The sequence below is a fragment of the Amblyomma americanum genome, chromosome 10 (assembly GCF_052857255.1).
Source record: "Amblyomma americanum isolate KBUSLIRL-KWMA chromosome 10, ASM5285725v1, whole genome shotgun sequence".
In the NCBI taxonomy this organism is placed as follows: Eukaryota; Metazoa; Arthropoda; class Arachnida; order Ixodida; family Ixodidae; genus Amblyomma; species Amblyomma americanum.
Window position 1 is genome coordinate 146,909,646 of NC_135506.1, and position 18,905 is coordinate 146,928,550.

The 18,905-nt window shown below is 43.3% G+C and overlaps 1 protein-coding gene across 6 annotated transcripts in view; it reads left to right on the plus strand.

Moving 5' to 3' along the window:
- shf (WNT inhibitory factor 1) overlaps positions 1 to 18,905 on the plus strand; it is a 492,096-nt gene that overhangs the window by 465,460 nt on the left and 7,731 nt on the right. The window contains exons 8-10 of one of the 6 annotated variants that reach the window (XM_077641122.1): positions 1,098 to 1,223; positions 1,443 to 1,535; positions 12,828 to 14,946. In XM_077641122.1, the coding sequence (XP_077497248.1) occupies positions 1,098 to 1,223; positions 1,443 to 1,535; positions 12,828 to 12,982 (374 nt within the window). In that variant the 3' untranslated portion in view covers positions 12,983 to 14,946. Of the gene's footprint in view, positions 1 to 1,097; positions 1,224 to 1,442; positions 1,540 to 2,057; positions 8,532 to 12,827; positions 14,947 to 18,905 lie in introns of those variants that run through there. The other 5 variants (XM_077641123.1, XM_077641121.1, XM_077641125.1 and 2 more) reach the window with 5 other exon arrangements.

Genomic DNA, 18,905 nt, shown 5'->3' on the forward strand with positions numbered 1-18,905 from the left:
TGTTTGAAAGCTGGAACAAGCTGGCTATACGATTATATCCTCAGTAGCAGAAGCTTTGCTGAAAAAAGTGAAAATGAAAGGGACACAAACAGCACACGTGGTGTAGTTGCCAAAAAGAAAATTACATGCTTCCTTATACCTACAAGGTACCTGTGCTTTTCTCCGCGCCAAAAAACAGATCCCACCAAGTCAAAGAAAGTAGAATGTCCGAAAAAACACGTAAACCCGTTTGTGAAGTGTGCGGTGGACATCATCTATCAAGATCCTGCTGACATCCATGAAGTCATACAATGGCCAAATCGTGCATTAAAGAATGGTACAGGTTCTCACGTCCCTATAAAGTGAAGAAGAAAAGGAAAATAAATAAAGTGAAGCGAAACTGCAAGAAACAAAGATCTTAGACTAGAGCTAAGAAATGAGAGCTGGTCGAGGCATTCCACATCAAAAGAAGCGGGAGTGAATGCAATGCCTGCTATGAAAATGAATGTGCATTTTTAGATGAAATGTGGTGATACACGCTTGGCTGTCCCCTTCCTTATGCTATATATTCACTCACATCTACTGTAAATAAACAATTGCAAGCTGCACATGTCTAGTCTCCCTTGCTAGGGTGCTTTCTGTTTTGCACTTGATCTTTTTATGCATCACAAGGTTTGTTTACTTGAAAGGCAGAAAACAAAGAGCAAAGGTGCTAACCAACTCCTTGTTTGGAACAGCTGATATCCTTCACAAACAAGGGGCATTCTTACCATGCATTTAAAATAAAACAAACTTTGCTCTGGCAGCCAAACAGTGAAAATAAAACATAGAAAAAAGGACACGTGGAGCAGCACAATTGCATTGCAGCAGTCTGCCATGCAAACACTGCCAATCTGGCATACAGCCAGGGAAGTCAAAAGAGAGTCAGAGCAATAACGTGAACGGTGGAGGCGCACTATAGTCACCAGCTTCAAAAATAAGCTCATTTTTGTGTGCAATATATCCCTAAGAATTGCTAATTAAAGAAATCAGCAGCTGAGCCTTAAGTGTCAATGCTGACAGGAATTATACTTATCCACACGATAAGAGCCACCTCAATTTTAACCTGTCTCGTGCAGGCAAGTGCTCCATCCCGTGCCTCAACGGTGGCCGATGCGTGGGCGTCAACCAGTGCCGGTGCACCAGGAGCTTTGTGGGGCCGCAGTGCGCCCACCGCATCGACAATACAGCCAGTGTGCAGAAAGGTGAGTGTGGGTCCCTTTCTGGCTCAACTTGCTCGAGGTCGTCACAGTTTGCTGGCGAAAATGGCTGGTAGTGGCGCCTGGCCTGTCCCGCTGGAATGCAACTACCAATCATGGGACACAGTGGGAGAAGAGTGGATGGGGTTAGGCTGGGTGATGATTGTGAATCAACAGCTACAGTCCCACGTGAATCCATCCCCGCAATGTATTCCTTCGATGCAGAACACTGCCAGCGGCGCTGCGTGCATGGTGTCTGCATCCGGCACAACCGCTGCCTTTGCGACGAGGGCTTCTACGGACGGAGGTGCGCCAGACGTAGGTACACCAGCACTGCTGCTCATAGACATGGCACACACTAACCCTCAACCAAGTTGAAGACAAGCAATGCAGTCATGGACCACGTCAACGTGATGTTTGCACTTTGTACCAAATTGTATTGCTTGTTTTCACTGGCTAGGCTGACAGGCATGTAGCAGCGCTATTGTGCAAAAGGGTCCACTAGTTGCTGTGCTTCCTTATGTTTCTCGGTTTTCCAAAAATTGTCCAATTTCCAAACATTGTGAGAAAAAGACCTTAACCACATTCTAAAAAAGAATATGCCATAGCGTTTGGAAGCAAAAAAAAATATTCCAAGGACTTCCAAAATTTTGGAAGCAAGCCCACCCCAGAAAGAGGACTAAGGTTGATTAGTGGGGATTAGTGAGTTGATTAGGTCGATTAGTGTGTGAATTAGGCATGGATGTTGATTAGTGCAATGATTAAGGTGGATTAATGGGTTCGGTTAGTATAATCCCATATGGTAATCCAGTGAAAGACTCAGGTTTTCTGATTTGGCAGGGGGCCTTTTCAATTTACCGCGATCGGGCAGCCTGCTGGCTGCCAGAATGTTCGCCCCTCACCGGGAAGAGCATCATGGTCACATGGGCTGGTGGCCAACGGAACGAGCCACTGACAATCACGGCGGCAAGCCAGTCACGGATCACGGCGGGCAGAAGCTTCACATTGTGTTGCATCTCGTTGGTATGCATGCGTACGGATAGGCTGCTTGAGATCGAAAAAAACGACCTGAAGTTATTGAGGGCTGCCGCAGACTGCAGACAACACAAGCGTGTGCCTTCAATGCAGAGTGTGCTGTGCATACTCTTCGATAAATCTTCAAAAGCATGCGATAAGCAGTCGCAATCTCTTTCAGTCGACGCCACTTCGGAGGGAAAAACTGCCCACGTTGCTCTCGAACGACACGCCGTACTCTCGGATTATCACGAGCTTGTTTACTACACGGTAATTATGACTGGTACGACTGCAGACAGTCGACCCTGCATGGTAATTGATTCTGCTGTGGTAGTTGCGATTTATACGTTCATGAACTGCTTCCTTGTCGAGGGCTGTAGTCTGTCGGCTGCCAGCTTTTGCTGTCGGAAAGGAATGCATGCATATATTCTCTACAAAAGCGCTTATGAGCTGGTTGCACGTTCATCTAGAGCAAGCGGGTGTACTGTGCAAATTTAGCTGCGTGCCGTATCTGTAATGCTACTGTAGGGTGTCTACACCCTAGCTACAGCTTTACTGGAGCGGGCTGGCATTCTAATGCAAAACGCTACAATACGGCCTTGCGTGTAGGTGCCTCACGTACTGTGTGTGCTTGCATAATGATCCGCACTGGGAAACTATCTCTTTAATGAGCCAAATGCAAGGAGGTGCACGCGTACAGTACTTTCCAGATTTTTTTTTTTCAGATATTTTAAGCATTTGTGGCAGAAAGCCCGAGCATCAAGCTGTATGACAGTCGACGATGATAGAACTCGTGAAAGGCCTCCAACACCATCGCAATATCGACCGGGTGCACGAAATTAGCAGCTGAAGTATTTTGCGAATCAGTACTATGTGATCGTAATATGAAGCGAGCATTTGTGTTTGTGAGGTGGTGAGACGATCGAACTGCGATCACACACACGTACGCAAAACAAGCAGCAAGAACTACTGCAAAAGGCACCATTTGCGGGCGACACAGACGATACGCACCGTTAGTTTACTCTAGCCCCGTGGTGGAAACAAGCACCTGCATCACGCAAAAATTCATCTAGCACTTAAAGTTGCCGTGAAATGCATAATTAGTACATTGTTTTTCCTGTTGGTTGCAGAGAATGAGTTATTTAGCATCGCTCATACCGTGTATGCTCCTGTTTTTAATATTTTAATTAGCTCGCAAAAACAAACTCATGGTGCTGACGGTGCCACCATACAGCGGCGGTTTTTAGCATTGGATATGACATCATTGGGCGGGAGCTTGATGATTGAACAAACAATAAATATACTGCAAATTGTGTTAATAAATAGAGATATCTTTGTCAAGTTTTTGCGTTTTATATTACATCAACAAAACCAACTTGTTTGTTTAGATAAAAACGCTGTAAAGCAATTAAAACAGAAATACACTACCAGAGGCTCTTGCTATTTTTTTGCATTGAAGGACGTCTCTGTACACATCCTATGACCTAGCACACAGCACTTATGGCTACTTTCCAAGTATCTGAGAACGGCTTTGCGGAATCGATTCGATACAGCCATTGCATTTTACAGGCATTTGTTTCGATCCCTGGGAATGGTGCAAAAAAAAAAGCCATTTGTTTCACATTTAGCAGTGCACATCGTCAACTTGTGAAGGATCACCGGGCGGGCGACGGCGTCAGATGGTGCCATGTTCCCATCAACAGCGTGCGTGCCTTGCTCGCCATGACCAGTCAGCGCGTTCCTAGTGGTGGTGGTGGTGGTAGTGAAAAACTTTTTTAATGTTCAAAAAGAGAGTTTTGGACTCAGAAGATCTCGCTACATAGTCAGTATCCTTAGTCTGGGACACCGCACAATGAGGCCCTGTTTCGTGTCCGCTTTACCAGAGTCCTTTGGGGCTCCAGTGGCGGGCCATTTCATGTGGTAAGTAGTAGCGGTGCGTGCTATGCTAGAGGTATCTAGTATCGAGCGCAGGCCATCACTCCGTTGCAGTATCTCGAAACTGGGTTTCGGATTCACAGGTCAGGGAACGCCACAGATCAGTGTTCCGTTCTGTGCCGTCGATGTGACGATGAAGCATCGCTGGGTCGGCTGGGCATTCACATGGTTGTTGTAACCATGAAAACGACACTACCAACCTTGGCAAGAATGAGTTACAGCAATTAGGCAACCACGGTTTGCAAACTTCCATGACGTGCTCAGATAGGCAGTTTTGATTAGTCCTCCCAGTCGTCATTGGGAGAGTGAAATGGGAATGGGAAGCCCCGTGAAAATAGAGTTGAGGGCAGCATTTTGTTTCCTTGTATTTTGAAATTTCTTCATTGAATAACCCTCGTTCCTATGCATCAATTCCTGCAGTTCTTTTTGAGTCAGCATCTGTGTGACATAAACAATCCATCTGAAGTATAAAGTATACAGTGCGTCACTGCTCCCCATTTTTAGGTTGTGTTTACGGTGTTGTCTATGAGATACCGCTTTCTTGCAAACAAGTGTATATTGGGCGGACCGGGCGATGCTTGAATGTTCGGCTCATGGAACACGATAACCTTTCTTCAGACACCGTTCGTTCAAGCATCGCTCAACACTGTGCAGAGTGCACTAAGAAAAATAACGTGGTGTGCAAAGCAAATTAAAAAAAAAACCACCGTGTTGTACCGGCATCGCGACCAGCGCACTAGAGAGATAATGGAGGCATATTTCATCGAAAAGAAAAAAGATGTCTGTGTCAGCACTCCATCGGTCCAGTTATATGATATGAGATAGGTTTTTTAGATGCATCTTGATGTACCACCTTTTTTGTTTGATCTGTAACGCAGTGCATTCGGGTTTTTGAACGTTGGAGGTGATAGTGCCCTCGTCGATATCTGTGTACTTCGTACCTATCGCACCTGTGTCGTTTTTCTGTATATGCATATATTCTTGCGTTCTTTCCTAATAAATCTTAGTTGCGAGACAGCACTTGTTTTGTCCCCTTTTCTGTGTCGTTCGTCCGTTTGCGCTGAATTTTACCCCCAAAATGAACTACATCCAACTCGCCCAACTCACCATTCTTCTGCTAGTATAGCCCACATCCGTTGATGGACGGACGGACGGATGGGGCTGAACCCTTTAAATCGAGCAGTGGCTCAAGCCACCTAGCCATGACTTATGAAATTTTACTCCTGTCTTGCTTTTCGCCACCAATCAGATAACCTTCGCTTGGTTACTTCTAACCTCTTAAAATCCACTTTCCCTTCACTATCCCTAAACCCCAATGCCTTGGGTAAGTCAGCCCCGCTTCTTTCCACTGTAGGCTGACGCACTTTACAGAAGAGTATCAAGTGTTCAGCCGTTTCCTCCTCTCCGCACGCAACGCACAACGTGTCTGTCTCGTGGTACCTGACTCTATACGTCTTAGTCCGCAAAACTCCCGTCTTGGCGTCAAACAACAAAGAGCTTCCCCTACAATTATCATAATATTTTCTTTGGCAATTTTCTGCTTAAAGATCCTGTATGTTCCCAGTGCCGATTTCGTCAGCATTCCTGTTTTCCACAGAGCTCTGTTTCTATAACCTTTCTATTAACCGATAATTGCTGATTTGCCCTCCCCCCCCCTACTGCCGTCCAGATATTTGCTTGTCAATTTTCTAGTTCGCTTTCTCCATTTCGTGTCAACATTCTTTATATACAGGTATCTGAAAACTTCCCTAGCCCACTGCTTTTCCCCCATTTTTCTCAATCGCTCCTCAAATGCTATCTTACTGCTCTCGAACAACGCCCATCCCATATCACCCTGTACCCCCTGATTTGGTGTATTGCCAGATACACTAAATCACACCAATACACCAATTTGGTGTACCTTTTTTTATTTATTTATAGATACTGCGATCTAGTGCAGATCACAGGAGGGTGGGAAAAAACAAAGAAAATACAAGCATATAAACACACTCAAATTCATAATATTTGTAGGCACTTTTCAAACATCAGTAAAGAATTATGATTAACAGTCCCGCTATTAAGTTTGTTCCGTTCAGTAATTGTCCTCAGAAAAAAAGAATATTTAAAGCAGTTATTTCGTGCGTTCAAAGGGGTTATTGTTAGTGCATGCCTTTGTCTCGTGTTATAACCTGAGGAGTAAGCAAAATAATTAGAAGTATTAACTTTATAATGACCTTTTAATGACCATGCAACCACCCTCGCTAGGTCATTATTTAGACGCACCTGGTCATCAACTGAAGACACCACTTGATATAAAATACAGTCATCCGGGTACAGTTTCACGCAGACGAAAAGATCTGCCACAATGTCATTAATAAACAGTAGAAATAAGCGTGCTTGCAAAGCGGATCCCTGGGGGACACGAGACATAACCCGGACACCGCTAGAAGATATATTGTTTAGAATGACGAATTGGCACCTGTTTGAGAGGTAAGCTGTAATCCATGTAAGTATGGGGTCGTTTTTAATATAATAACTTAATTTATAAATTAATTTGTTATGCAACACCTTATCAAATGCTTTGCGGAAATCCATGAATATTGCGTCTGTTTGCTTTCCCTGATTAATCGACTGAGCAAAGTCATGCACAGTTTCAACTAACTGTGTACTTGTAGAAAACCCACGCCTGAAACCATGCTGAAAATCGATAAGTACTTTGGGCTCTTCCAAGAAACCTAACATATCTCTATGAATTATATGTTTTAAAATTTTACATGATATCGACGTTAGAGATAAAGGTCGGTAATTCTCGATGTGTGATTTTTTCCGGTTTTGTGTAGAGGTTTAATCGTGGCTGTCCTCCAGTCATCCGGTAAAGAACCGTAATGTAAAGATCTGCTGAAATATTGCTGTCAAGTATTTTGCGCACCACTCTGCATATCGCTTCAAAAAAGTGTTTTGTATGTTATCGGGACCGGGTGATTTTTTTAACATCAAGGTTCAAAAGCAAGCTAAAAGCATCAGTCTCTGAAATTACATCACATTTTGGCAGAGAGCGCTGCAGAAAAGTTGGGCAGACAACCGTTGTACTCTGTGAATACCGACTGAAGAATTTGGTGAACGCAGAAGAAGCAACAGCCTCATTATGCATACATTTGCAATCTTCTATGAATTCGTTCGTGCAAGAAGATTTCAGCATGATTTGGTGCCAGGATCTCTCAGTAGACGTTTTAATGAACAAAGGAAGGAGCGTTCCGTAATATTTTCTTTGTCACAAATTATTTTCTGCTTAAGTAGCTCTGAAATTGCTTCCACAATTGGTTTTAATGATTAGTTTGTGATTGATTTTTTTTAACCTTTCAAGCCTTTGCTGTGAGCGAACATCTCCCGAGAAATCCATAGTTTACAGTACACAAATTTTTTCGCAACTCTAGGAACAAAATGGGCAATACAATAGGAAATGCTCATTTTAAATGTAAACCATATAGGTCATTCAAACTATCAGCCTAAAATTATCAAAACATGGTTCAAGCATATCCAGAATAGATTCGTCTTCCGCACGCGAAAAATTGGGAAAAAATTGCATACTAGTTTGACGATCTGGGTACACATTTGGCAAGCTCAGCAGCACAGCTTTGTGATCAGATATTCTGTTACCTCATAGGTTATGAAGTTGCGGATGGCATCACTTACAAAAAACAGACTAGAATTGATCCTGCGGCTCCTTGCACTCTCGTAAATTTATTTACGACTTGCAGCAGGCCAAATGTGAACACAATGTCGAGGATTACAGTATAAGCGTTATGGGCAGAGTATAATGAAAAGGTGTGCCAGTCAATGTTAGGCAAGCTGAAATCACCAGGCACCATTAGTCTATCGTCTCTTCTTACATGTCATTGTAAATATGCTCTTAAGTTTTCTAAGACCATAATAGAAGAGTTGGGAGACCTGTAAAAAGCACCAAGAACAAAGCAAACCTTGTTGATTTATGTTTTGCAAAATATGTCTTCACCCGCTGCGGTGGCTCAGTGGTTAGGGCGCTCGACTACTGAGCCGGAGTTCCCGGGTTCGAACCCGACCGCGGCGGCTGCGTTTTTATGGAGGAAAAACGCTATGGCGCCCGTGTGCTGTGCGATGTCAGTGCACGTTAAAGATCCACAGGTGGTCGAAATTAATCCGGAGCCCTCCACTACGGCACCTATTTCTTCCTTTCTTCTTTCACTCCCTCCCTTATCCCTTCCCATACGGGGTTCAGGTGTCCAACGATATACGAGACAGATACTGCGCTATTTCCTTTCCCCCCAAAAAAACCAATTATATATATAAAATATGTCTTCAATGCCTTGAGCATCAGGAATCCTGAAAAGTTGCAATGATGATTTCATTAAAATTGCCACTCCTCCACCTCTTCTGTCCCGATCGCCATGAAAAACTTTAGACTTTGGGAACAATTTCGTCAAATATATCATTGCATAACCAGGTCTCAGTAAGCATGGCAACGCCTGCGTCGTGTGTGAACAGCATGCCTTCTGTAGCTTTGTTTTCGACACTGCGACAATTTATTTTAAGGATTTTGATAACCCAACTGTTCCTGTTCTGGTGCACTTTTGATTCCATGGGATTTTATACCTAGTGTTTCTTGCATTATCTCATCCGAACATGTTACCGTCAATGCTAAGCTTGTCAAACATGAGCTTAACCTTGGCACCATTGCTCTTTTCCTGAGATGCGCTTTCCCATATCTTTTTTCTGACATCACGAAAGTCTTCACCAACCGAAAAATCCGCGTCTTTCAACTTTGGACATGCCTTCATTATCGAAGCCTTTTCTCGGTAGTCACTCAATTTTATGATGACCACTGCGATTCTTTGATTTCATACCTATTCTGTAACACCTTTCTATGTTGTTATTGCTACTCCTAACTGCTCGTCAAAAATTTCCTTTGTTATTTTGTCCCTAAGCTCTGCTTCTGAATCTTTATTCTTTTCTTTTGTTCCTATATAAAAATGGTTGCGCGCTTCCTGCTACCACACCACTTCTCCGTCGTCTGCTAGTTGCCCGAGCACTGCCAGCACAAAATCGTCTTGGCGAGTCTGGCTAGGGCGAGTTGGTCCAACATTATCAAAGCAGCACAAAGACGTGAAGTGACATGAGGACACAGATAGAGCGCTAACTTACAACTGCTTTTATTGAGGCTTCACCACTGCTCTCAAGCAATCTGCATGTGGGAACAAATGAAGGGCCATGCGCATTTTTTCTTAACCATCTTTAAGAAAACGTATTCTTTCGCTGGCAGTGCCATCAAGACAGTGTGTGCGAATTTCATGGGCTCTACTTGTCATTTTGCTCGGACCTAGCACTGGCTTAGAATCGAATAGCATGCTTTCTTTTTTAATTTTTTTTTTCTGCGCAGTCTCTGCTGCGAATGGCTGGCTACAGAAGTACCCCTGTTGTTAGTGTGCTGTCTTAAATGGTCATTGAGGCCAGTCTGTTTCGTGTAGTGCTTGCCACACCACAACACACAAATCTCTTTTGGTGCTTCCTGGCACAGAGTTGACAATGGAGTGCAGCCTTTTTATTTATTTATTTATTTTATTTATGACAATACCCACAGCGCCTGTGGGCATTGCCGTTGGGGGGGGGGGGGGGGGGGGAACAAAATCCCCCAAATTACACAGGTAACACAACATATTATGCTCATCGTCAACAGCATCAACACAGCATCTATACGTGAAAAAAAAAAAAAAAAACTCTCCTGGGACACTTTTGGACACATGTACACACACAAAAAATTCACTATTTTACTTCAGTTGACAAGGTAAGTTGTTGGCAAGCTGGTTTCGATATTCCATGACTACAGCGCAACGAGTGAGACATAGAAGAAGGACACAGGCAGGGACACAACACAGCGCTGACTCACAACTGAAATCTTTATTAGTTGCCAGCCGGAATAAATACCGAAGTGGTGGCCAGAAATGGAAAGCAATGCACACAAGTCATGCAGCGGAAACACAAATATAATCAATTCGAAATAAAGCACGTGCGCCTCATGATAGCATGCTATCATGCTATTGTGTGCTTTTCCAGTAGACATACTAACTTTGAAAATACCTCTTCTAGGCAACTGTTGCAGCATTAAATGGAAGCTTGTTCCATAGTTTTCGAAAAAATGGAATTTTAAATGGTCCAGTCTTACAAGGCTTTTCTCTAATCTTGTTTTCTCGGTCCAACTGTAGTGAAACATAATAAGACATTTAAGAATGCCTGCCAGCTAGGGTCTATACCTCTCAAGAGTGAAATATCTTACGAAAAAGTTTGCCTAAGATATTCCCTGCGTTTCTGTAATGGTTACCAACCAAGGCTTTCTTTCCTTCTTGAAACACTGAAATTTCTGGTATAATCTGAAAGAACTAAACGAATCGCTATGTTTTGAATTCTTTCTAAACTTTGCGTCACGTGCCAACCATGAATCTCACACGGCATAGGCGTATTCCTCTTGCACGTGAGGCGGACGCTGCACTTCTACGCCATCGCTGCACTGATTAACTATAGTAAGTATTTATATAGGATTGTGGATAGTGAGGTTTTAATGGCCCAAAGTGATTTTGGCTATCAGAGATGCTGTATTGGAAGGTTCAGAATTACTGTATTTTACCGATTCTAAGCACCCCCTTTTTTTTTCACGATCGCAATGCCTAAAGTGAGGAGGGTGGTTCAGATTCCGGTGCTACGAAACTCTCCACCGGGTGCGAAAAAAAAAAAAAACGCGTATCGATGAAACTGCATAACGAGGCCTGGGGTGCGGCCTGATCTCGGTGACCAGAACCGCCAGCGCACTCCCTCACCAGAACGGGACTTGGCCACCCTTGTGCAGCACTTGGCCACAACCTTCCGTGAACAAACCAATTAACCGTCAGCCCTCAGTAACCTGCGGCTGCGAAGCAACTGACCACGGCGGCGGTCAGACCTGTGACGCAGCGGAGGGCGCTAAGAATTTCTGGCTCCGGACAGGCCACCATTGGAATCTGAACCTGGCAACGTTAACGCTAGAACTTTATCTAGTGAGGCTAGCCTAGCAGTGCTGTTCGAGGAACTAGCGGGAATTAAATGGGATGTGATAGGGCTTAGCGAAGTTAGGAGGACAGGTGAGGCGTATACAGTACTAAAGGACGGACACATACTGTGCTATCGCGAATTAGAGGATAGAAAATACTGGAAGATATATATAAGAACTGTATAGCTACCATAGTCCTCCATAAAGTCAGCAATAAAATTCCGATAAGGATGGGCGTCAGGCAAGGAGACACGATCTCGCCAATGCTATTCACCGCCTCTTTACAGGAGGGATTCCGAGGCCTGAATTGGGAACAGTTGGGAATAAGAGTTAATGGAGAATACCAAAATAATCTGTGATTCGCTGATGACATTACCTTGCTGAGTCACTCAGGAGGTGAACTGCAAATCATGATCAATGAGTTGGACAGAGCAGTACGATGGGTCTAAAAATTAACATGCAGAAAACCAAAGTAATGTCAGACAGTCTAACAAGGGAACAGCAGTTCACAATTGGCAGCGAGGGGCTGGAAGTGGTAAAGGAATACGTCTACTTACAGCTGATTTGGATCATGAGAGGGAAATAGCTAGAAGAATAAGAATGGGGTGGAGTGCATAAAGCAGGCTCTCTCAGATCATGAACAGCAGGTCACCAATATTCCTCAACAGAAAAGTATACAACAGCTGTATCTTACCGGTACTTACCTATGGGGCAGAAACGTGGAGACTAACGAAAAGGGTTCAGCTTAAGTTAAGGACAGCACAGCGAGCCATGGAAAGGAAAATGATAGGTGTAACGTTAAGAGACCGGAAGCAGGCAGAATGGGTGAGGGAACACACACAGGTTAATGACATCCTAGTGAAAATCAAGAAGAAGAAATGGGCTTGGCAGGGCATGTGATGCGAAGGGAAGACAACTGCTGGTCCTTAAGGGTAACAGAGTGGATTCCAAGAAAAGGCAAGCGTAGCAGGGGTCGGCAGAAGGTTAAGTGGGCGGATGAGATTAGGAAGTTTGCAGGCATAGGGTAGGCGCAGCTGGCAAAGGACGGGGTAATTGGAGAGACATGGGCGAGGCCCTTGTGGGTGTAGTCAGGCTGGTGATGATGATGCAGTCCCGTGTGCCACATACAGTTCAGAAAGTGCTTCTCTTGATGACTGCTGCCACGCATGCCAAGATTGAATACCATGGAAAGTGTGCACTCCCGTACTGATAGCAGCTTAGTTGAGTTTACAGTGCAACAGAAGTGTTCTTTTCCTCGAAAAACACACATGAACGTTTCTCTTTTTGAGTTGATAAGCATGTGCCACTTGGTGCACCACTGAGTTACTTCGTTGAGGTCATTTTGTAAAACTCTGCAATCGGGGGCTAGTATGAGTGACTCTGTGTAGAACACAATCATCAGCAAATAACCTCATTTGTTATGAAATAGCAAAGCAGACGTCATTTATGAAGATGAGGAACAAAGGCGGTCCTTTGGCTGACCCTTGAGACACGCCTGAGGACACATTAACTTCACGGGATGTTTTGCTGTTAAGCACCACTTTTTGTCTTGTTAACTTTAGATATTCTTTGATCCAGTTCACAGCCGTATTTTTTACATTAAACATTTCTCATTTTTCTACCAACAGAGAACAGGGACCACAGCGAACGCCTTCTTAAAACCTACCAACTAAGAGTCAACAGAGGAAAACTCCAAAGCTCTTGCCAAATCATGTGTCCATTCAAGCAACTGAGTTGTACACGACAAACCACTACGAAATCCGTGCTGCTGGAGACTGAGTAGAGAGTGCGTGTTCATATTGTCATGTAGTGGTGACGGCACTCTAAAAGAAAACTGTTTATTGGGGCTGACTTGCACCCAAAATGGACTGAATCACTCGGCGGCGGTGAAGCGACAAGCATGCTCGGCGGTCGTCGAACAGAATGCCCGCCGCTGTCGGCAGTGCTCAATTTAAAGCTGATAGCGAACTTTCGAGATAAAGCGTGCAAAGTTACTAGAACATTCCGGAACAACGTAGAATCAGCTCTGCCCGGCTGCAATCAATCGAGATAAATAACCATAGCAGCAAGCAGGTGCACGCTTTTTCAATTGATATCAAAGACCTGTATTACTCCATTCCTCATGACAAAATGTTACCGTGCATTAGTGAAGTCATAGACGATTATGGTGCCATTGCGTTTCAGAATGCTTCTGGCATTCCCGTAGGAAACTTTTTAGAACTGACACAAACCTACCTAGAGTCTACCTATACAGAATGGGATGGGCTTGTTTTCATTCAAAAGAAAGGAATATGCATAGGAGCGTGTATAGCGCCATCGCTCACCGATTTGTATTTAGCTATGAATAACAGAGCTCTCGATATTCGCCTCAAGGGATCAAATGTTAAAAAAGTGTTCCACTTTGTAGATGATTACCTTATTTTACTTGAATGTGAACCGGAATATCTTCCTGCAGAGGTGACTAAACTTTGTTCTGTCTTTGCAGACGTTCTGTCGCCTCTGGAAATAATCTGTCGCCTCTGGAAATAACTCATGAAGTGCCTGTTAATTAATGACTCCATAAAATTTTTAGACTTGACTCTGTTTTTATTGATGTTCATGTATGCTGGTCCTTTGAACCTAGAAGCAGGAAGCCTCTACTTCCATACTGCTCTTCACACTCTAAGCTAGTGAAACGAAGCATTGCCACATCTTGCTTCGGCAATGCCATGAAAAAATCTTGTAGGCATAAGGCCATGCACAGTTTTTCATGCCAGGTTGAAAGGCTTGTTGCTGCAGGATACCCGCTTCACTTGTTAACTTCGGTAGCGGAGGGAATGCTGATGAAGTTGAAACTTGGAGCTACTGCCAACCAAGTTAGCCGAGGAAAAACGTATCCGTAATTCCTTACATTCATGTTTTATCGCACAATTTGAAAAGAATAGGAAAACGAGTTGGAGTAAATGTTGTGTTTTCAGCCCCTGTAAAATTGAGGACCTTATGGGCGCGTGTAAATCGGCCAAACAAAACACGTCGCGATGTTCCTGTGTGCACGAAGAAGCATGAGAAGAAATATGTTCAGTGCCAAGACAACTTGGTATATTCAATTCCTCTGTCTTGTGGTCGGTCGTACAATGGCCAAACTGGTCAGTGTTTAAATGAAAGAATTAAGGAGCATAACAATAATGTGAAGAATGCCGTCCACCATATCGGGATTCACTGTCGTGATTGCTCATGCCGGCCAATGTTCAAGAGCAGTAAAATTGTAGCAAAAAGCAAAGACCAGCTCACCAGGGAAATAATTGAGGCATCAGAAATCATGAGGATAGGTATGCAATGCATAAGCACCCATTCTGTTGCTATCTCGGAAAAAGAACACGGATACCTAATGTCATAGATTACGTGCTTCGGCAAAGCTTTCGCACAATCACAATGAGAGGCTGTGAAACGATATTTTTTCTTGTTTTTCTCTGTTTTTCTGTTATTCTGTGATACCAGCGTGTATTTAACCACTGCATGGTGCCCTGAATAAATCTATTCTGTTGTTAGTTCAGCGCTGTGTTTTGTCCCTTTCTGTTTGGCTTCGAGCCGTTGCGCTGGTTTACAAGAACTATGTCTGACCAACTCGCCCACCAGTTCATGTTGTACTACCATTCACGCGGTGCTTTTTGACTCGCCCTGCGGGCTTCAGCTGCGTAGAGGGGAGTGTGATGCCCATGAAGAGGTGATGCCTAGTCTATAAAGGCCGAGTTTGGGCGAGTTGGTTTTCCATGCTGAACGTAAAAGTGCAAAAAACAAGGACGAGAATAAGACACACAACACGAGCGCTCGTGTTGTGTGTCTTATTCTCGTCCTTGTTTTTTGCGCTTTTACGTTCAGCATGCCTAGTCTAATTGGTTGGCATCGCTGAATATATAGAAGAGGAGGAGAACGAAGTGGTTGGTTGCGTCTCGTGCCTGGCAAGTCGACCCCAGCTGGTTTCAGTCGCCCGTTGTGGTCTGAATATAGCCCCGGACGTACCAATATATAAAATGTGTTCAAGTGTTTTACATGCAACACTTGTCAATGATATCAGCCGATAATTAGACACAACATTCCTAGGGCCACTTTTAAGTATTGGAGCGACCTTGGCAGTTTTACGGTCTCTAGGCAAAGAAGGGGGTACGCAATGATTTTGCAAACAGCGTGTGAAAGTACAGGTAAATTATGCTGGCACATGACTTCAGTATAAAGGCAGGGACGTCACTGGGACTGACTGACTTATTAACATTAATGCAAAAAAGACGAACTGCACAACAAGAACACGAACGAAAGGGAGGCAGACACACACTAACGCACACTAACTGCGTTAGTGTGTGTCTGCCTCCCTTTCATCCGTGTTCTTGTTGCGCAGTTCGTCTTTTTTGCATTATGATCAACCAACTAGCCCGACAAGTCCTGTTATTAACATTAAGTTCACATATTATTTTTAAGATACCTTGAACTTCAAAACTAACTGGATGCATTACCTCATTAACAGATGGTCTGTCAAAAGAGATGTGACAGCGAGATGGCAGATGAAAAACAGAATAAAAAAAAGTCCAGTAATTTGGCTTTTTCTGCATTGTTATCTATGATTGTATGATTGCATTGTAAAGGCAGTACAGATGGATTACTGTTTGTATTACTGCGCATGAACTTCCAAAATTCCTTAGGATTACTTTTTACCCTTTCCTCGAGAGTTTCAAGAAAGGAATCTTTAACCTGTTTAATGTTAGTTTTGACGCAAGCAGTAAGTCGCAAAGTTTGACCTTATACGCTGGCAATCTTGTAGCAGGATATTTTCGGTAAGCTTTTTCGCTTCTTTTGGATAAGAGCGCACAACTTGCGAGTCATCCACGGCTTATCACGAGCGCGCTTAGGGGTAAGACACGAGGGAATAAACCTATTGATTAATTTCGCGATTTTCTCCTTGAAAGTGCATCAAACGTCTTCAATGCTTGAATCTTCTGCTGTGGTTTTAAAGTTGGGAAGTATAACTCAAGGGCACTAGTCATACTCCGGTAATCTGCTTTGCTGTATAAAAATACCTCCTGAGGTTTACGACAACTGGCATTATTATTTGCAAAGTTAACATCGGCAGCGACTACATCTTGATCGCTGATAACGGGAATGGCGTATTCGAAATAATATTGGATGAATTGGACAGAAGTATATCTAATGTGTGCTTACCACACATAGCTTCTAAGAAGTGTGTGTCGAATGTGTAGGAGTTGATGAGGTTAAAAAATTCGATATATAATTGACCACCCACTCCTGACCTGAAATTTCTAGCGCTCCAATGAATTTCTGGCAGGTTAAAACCACCAGCTATAATTAATTTTCCACACATGATACTAGAAACAATATCCCTAAATGATGCAAGTAAATCTGCGTGTGTTTCTGGGGGGCTGTAGAAAGGACCGCCTGCGAGTCGTTCACCATTTACGACGCAAATTTCGCACCAGAAGTTTTCAACAGTGCCTGTTTCAACATTAATATTTGAAGAAATTATGCTGCAATGAACAAGGATAAAAGCGCCCCACCCATGCATGAAGTTTCTATCTTTCCTGTCGCAGAAGTAGTCGGCAGGAAATGCTTCGTGATCTGAAATGTCTGCATAAAGCCACTATTCTCTTCCGACTACGATATGCTGCTATACCATGCTTGTCATCAGGTGAAAATCATTTTTTATACTCTTGCAGTTGATAACCATTAACGTTAATGAACATTCTTCGGGTGTATTAGGCAGTCAATGCACTCTATTTTCATCTCAGGTGAACTTTACTCCATCTATATATAAGGAATCATTATTCAATTGTACCTTGCTCTCTGAATGGCTGCTTGTTTTCGTGTACTGCCCAAAAATTTTTTTTTCATTGTGAGCCGACATGGGAATATCTCCAGAGCTACTCACATTTGAGCCCTTAAGTTTTCTAGCATCAAAAAAGACTGCTATCTTATCTTTTACGGTGTGAAAATTTATTACTGGCCTTATAAAGAAAGTAATAAAATCTCAATTAGGAAGGGTGTTAGAGACACACGATCGCTCCAATGCTATTCACTGCTTGCTTAGAGGCTTGCTTTCGCGAAGAAGCGAAACTGCACTCATTGCCCGCCATGTTACCCACTAAAGACAACTTCACCGCTCGACTTCGGAGCATGTTTAGATATTTCAGAAAATTTTTAACACTTTTTATTTTTATATACAAATGTGTGTTTGCAAGTTTTGTTCAATTTTTTCCGAAAATCTTGTTTTTAGCAAATAAAATTTTTTGTTGCAACATGCAATCAGTTTAAACTTATATGCCTAAAAACCACCTTTATTTAGCTTTGTTTTCGGGTACTGCATTAAATTTTGAATGCAATAATTTTTACGGAAAAAAAAGTATTTTTAGAAAACAGTCATTTTTCCCATGGTAAGGAAAAAGTTAAGGTTGGTAGTGAGGCAGTGGAAATGGCGAGGGAATATGTCTACTTAGAGCAAGTAGTGACACCAGAGCCGGACCATGAGAGTAAAATAACTAGAAGAATAAGAATGGAATGGAACGCATGTGGCAGGTTTTCTCAGATCATGACTGGCAGTTTCATAACCCTGTAACAGCCCGCAAGGGCTAACAGTATTTGGAAATAAATCAAACCCTTAAAAAAAGTATGTAACAATTGTATCTTACCGGTACTTGCCTATAGGCTCTGTACAGTGGCCAGAGGGCGCTGCGGAGCAACACCGCTTTCAGTGCCGCCGTGGAAGGCATGATGATACTGGGTAGGTGAACGCGCTCGCTGCACTACCTGCTCTCAAGCCCTCGCTGCGTTTTGTATACGACCGCCGACCGTGTTTTTGTGTTGCATCATGCACTGTGTTTTCCAATGTCGCAAGTGGCCTTTTCTGGCTTTTTGCTCATTAAAGGCTTATAGCAATGCGTTGTTCCCGCCGTTCTGAAGGGCTTAATTCAGTTGCGTTTTATTGCATTGCGGAAATTCACTCTTTGGCATCAGTAGAAAGCAGGACTCCAATGAGTGGTGCATATCATAGTTGTTATGGGATGATTATGGTGTATGAAACACATCAGATACCTTTCATCTCTTGAAGGACTCTTGGTTGCATAGACACGGCTAACTATAGTAATTGACATGCGTTTCAATTGCGCTTTTTTGCATAAGCTTGCGAGGTACTTAGTTCAGATGCTTGTTGACTAATTCGCCATAAATCCGCAGCCATCACCCTGAATATAAAATAAAATAAATTGCCATCAGCTAATTTGCACTACGGCGAGGTATGTGCACGCCTTGCAGCACGGGTAAAAAAATCCAGATTGTTTGACACTTGATCTAAGCATGCAGCCACATACTAGAGCCTGTTCTTTGCACTTTTCTGCGCGACCTGCACAGTGCACACCTCAATGCCTGGTCGCGCCTCCAGCAGGCGAGAAAATCCAGCTTTTTCGTGATTTCGATGATCAGAAAACTGTTGTGGGTGTCAGTATGTGATATTGGCAGCAAAGCTTACTCGATGCAAGTTCTCGCATAAGAAAGAAAGGTGAAATAATCCACCCCTTCCTCACATTCCGTTAACTTCTGATCTAAACAGTATGTACGTGTTTCAGATGATCACAAATGTCAAAGAAACTGAAGCACGGCAAGAAGTCGCACATACGCCAAAAGTGTGGTTAGATGCCCGCAATTAGAAAGTAGCTCTAGCGCTAACA